At 33.4% G+C, this 3,388-nt stretch overlaps 1 protein-coding gene across 1 annotated transcript in view; it reads left to right on the top strand.

Moving 5' to 3' along the window:
* The window catches only part of LOC113227115 (acyl-CoA desaturase 1-like), a 42,557-nt gene extending 40,859 nt beyond the window's left edge, over nt 1-1,698 (top strand). The window contains exon 6 of the mRNA XM_026459992.1: nt 1,689-1,698. Coding sequence (XP_026315777.1) covers nt 1,689-1,698 — 10 coding nt within the window. The remainder of the gene's footprint in view (nt 1-1,688) is intronic.
* The last annotated feature ends 1,690 nt before the right edge of the window (nt 1,699-3,388 follow it).

Genomic DNA, 3,388 nt, shown 5'->3' with positions numbered 1-3,388 from the left:
TATAATATAATATAATATAATATAATATAATATAATATAATATAATAATAATAATTAAGTTCGATTTTTATTACTGTTAACTAAAATTTGCGAAGAATATCAAATGTTCTTAAAGCTTTCATAGATTTCCACAGATCACGGCAAAAAGTTGTTAAAAACCAAAAACAAAGTTCTGGCAACAAGCACATAGATAAAGTCGTAAGGTCCACTAATTCATTCGTCGAATGTTATCTTATGTTATGACATTTCTGTACCTTCCGTGTATCCGCTGATGTTTAACTGCATGGACCATTGTGTAGTCGTCGCGGATCATCTGCGCGAGTCGTAAGAACTTAGTAAAATTAACCTAATAGTCTCCAAACTAAACCTAATTTCATACACGTTTATTAATCCCTGCTCTTCACTCATTATGTCGTCTGCAATTAATACCAACCAAGCATACCCAACTAGAAGCTTTTAAACGAAAAGCACTTTTAAAGTTTGCTGTTTAAAATAAACACATAAGCACGCTTTTCAATTTAAGCGTAAGCGATGGTCTGTTAAATACTCAACAATTTCATTTTTTACATCGTGCTTATGATTCAAGTTCCACCATCTATGTTTCAGAAACAAATTAATTCGTCAATGTGATTAATTATTTTATAAATACAAATAACCTCGTATATGGAGTTCTTAGGTTTTCGCGATTGTAATGAAACTATTTTTCAGGGTTTAAATCGCGTATATTTGTTTTTTCTAACAAATCAACGTTTCGGGCCCTTTACGGGTCCCATAGTCACAAATGACCATCAGTCACCCAAAATATATCCTAAGTTTATAAATCCGGAAAAATAATTTCATTTCGTACTTTACAAATAAACTTGCCTAGCTTAAAACCTTTAGTAGTCTACTGTACGCTTATTTGGTGCTACATTGATGTAATTGTAATTTTGGCAAATTTGGATAAAGGATGTTAATACGTAATTAATTAAGTCTTAATTCAATTATGCCAAAATTGCAATTAAGTCAATGTTGCACTAAATGAGCGTGTAAGTTTTCGTTATCAACACAACATTGCAAGCTTTTTTAACTTATAAGTCTATGCTCATAAACGTTGTTCTAAACGATTTTGTAAACTTCAAACTAGAAAGCGTTTAAGTGAAAAGCAGACTTTTTTGAAAAAACACAACGTCTTAACATTTAAAAATCTAAGCAGTTTTTTTCCATCTCTATAGCTGACTACTTCCATGATATTCTAGTCATCTTTCATGTTCTGGAGGTGACAGACGATCTTAAAAATTTCGTACTGCAGATGTCATTATGGTAATTAAAAAGTTGGAGGATGTCCTGAAGAAAAATGGCATGCAATCGCGCGTTTCACGAACGCGCGTTTGCGTCGTAAAATTTGCCGTGTGTAATTACTCTTACAGATGTGACATTACACGAAGGGTGAGAGTTTCCGATTAGTTTTTTATGCTCGGTCAATCATAACAATTACTTCCCTGGTGCGGAAATTTGGCATTGAGTTAACGTCTATAACGACTTTGAAAATATACAAAACAACAACATTGACTACCTTGATCGCAAAACTCATTAAAATACAAACCAAAAGGACTGACGGAAAGAACCATGCCATCAGTATTACGCGTGTAGCAGCAGCAAATATTTAACTCGTTCAAATATCAATCAAGTAATAAATTTAATTGCAGGTATCTTTAGAATAAGGACTCTTTGTAGCTTTAATTGGACGTTAATGATAATAATCGAACTCTCAATTATTAAAATTATATTTTACGTGCACATTCATCTCAAATCCATTCAGTTTTGCATTTAGCAAACTCATTTGTCGGCAACAAAACAATAAACTGTTTTAATTAATAAAATGATTAAATACATAATTGCCTACCTGTGAATAAAGGCTTTGTTTAATTTGTTTCAATAATTTAAAATTTCATCTTCATCGTTATAGTAGAAGAAACCAACAAGGCTTGAAATATTTCAAATTGAATATGATCGCTCTGTTAACATTCGTGTTATTCCCGCTAAAGACATATTCTTTATTCCAACCAGTGCTACTGATTTTCTCCGTTTTGGTGAAATTTATAATTAATTACAACTTGCATTACTATTCCTTATAGAAGTAGTCTACATATTATCTTGAGACAATAAAATTGGTCTTTATGAACAATACACTGACACTCAGGTCGTATTAAATTTATTAACCGACTTGAAAAAAAGGAGGAGGTTCTCAATTCGACTGTACGTTTTTTTAATGTATGTTACGAGATAACTCCGGAATTTGTGCACCGATTTTCATGACTCTGTTTTTTGGTGGAAAGAGGATTCCATTTAATTTTGAAGAAAATCATCCACCTCTAAGAGTGGCTGTTCACGCATGAAGATCCAATTTTATAAATAAAGCCTAAATCTTATTATAAGAAGCAATTATTTTAATACTCTAATTCAAGGTGTTTTTCTCAACAATATACTTTGAGTAGTGAGAACCGATTTTTATTATCTCCTGTGTCAAGTCCCGTACAGTTGTTGGCCACTAGGGGATGAATCCGGGTTTGCGCAATTTCCGGTAACCGATTTCAAAAAAACTTGGCAAATAGATGTAATTCCACGTACTTGAGGTTGCTTTTTTTAGTACTCTGTACTGAGAATATTATAAGTTAGTAATATTGGCGTCAATTGGCGCAAACGACGTCTATCGTAATTTGAGTTCAATGACAGTTTCTTTCCTTCTAAATCGGCTTCTTATAAATTTAGTTGTACGTGTGGCGCACTATAAGTTTTCGGAGTGAATAAGAAAAAAAAACTATATATGGTCAGAAACGAATTTATTGTTTCTCAAAATATTCTCCGTTAGCGTTAATGCACTTTTTCATAGGAATGAACCAATTCTGAAAACATTTATGCCACTCCTCCGTGACAATCTCTGAAACATATTTTATACTCTTCGACAGCCTCTTCAGGTGATGAAAATCGTTGACCGCGTAACTGGTTCTCAATTATATATAGAAATAAATAAAAGTCACAAGGTGCCAGGTCAGGACTGTACGTGGGTTGGCACATAAGGTCAACGTTGTTCACCTTCAAAAATTCTTTTGTCTGTCTGACCGTGTGACAGGCATTACTGTGGTGCAAGATGATACGACGTTTAGGGTTATTTTTATGGAGTTTGTCAATAACTTCCGGCAAACATCGTGTACCAATCTTTCATGGTACCACGATTTTCCAAAGCAACAGTAGCCACGTGTCCAGTTTTATTAAAAAAAGAAGCAATCATCCGCTTAGAGGCACTTTGCATGCGCCACTTTGGTTGGTTTCAGCTCATCTCAAATTCAAATTCAAATTCGAAATAATCTTTATTTCATAGGTAAGCATTATTACACTTGAAATCGTC

The sequence above is a fragment of the Hyposmocoma kahamanoa genome, unplaced genomic scaffold (genome assembly GCF_003589595.1).
Source record: "Hyposmocoma kahamanoa isolate Upper Pololo Valley unplaced genomic scaffold, ASM358959v1 202, whole genome shotgun sequence".
Lineage (NCBI taxonomy): Eukaryota > Metazoa > Arthropoda > Insecta > Lepidoptera > Cosmopterigidae > Hyposmocoma > Hyposmocoma kahamanoa.
Note: the sequence above shows the minus strand (reverse complement) of the source record. Positions and strands in the feature narration are given on the sequence as shown.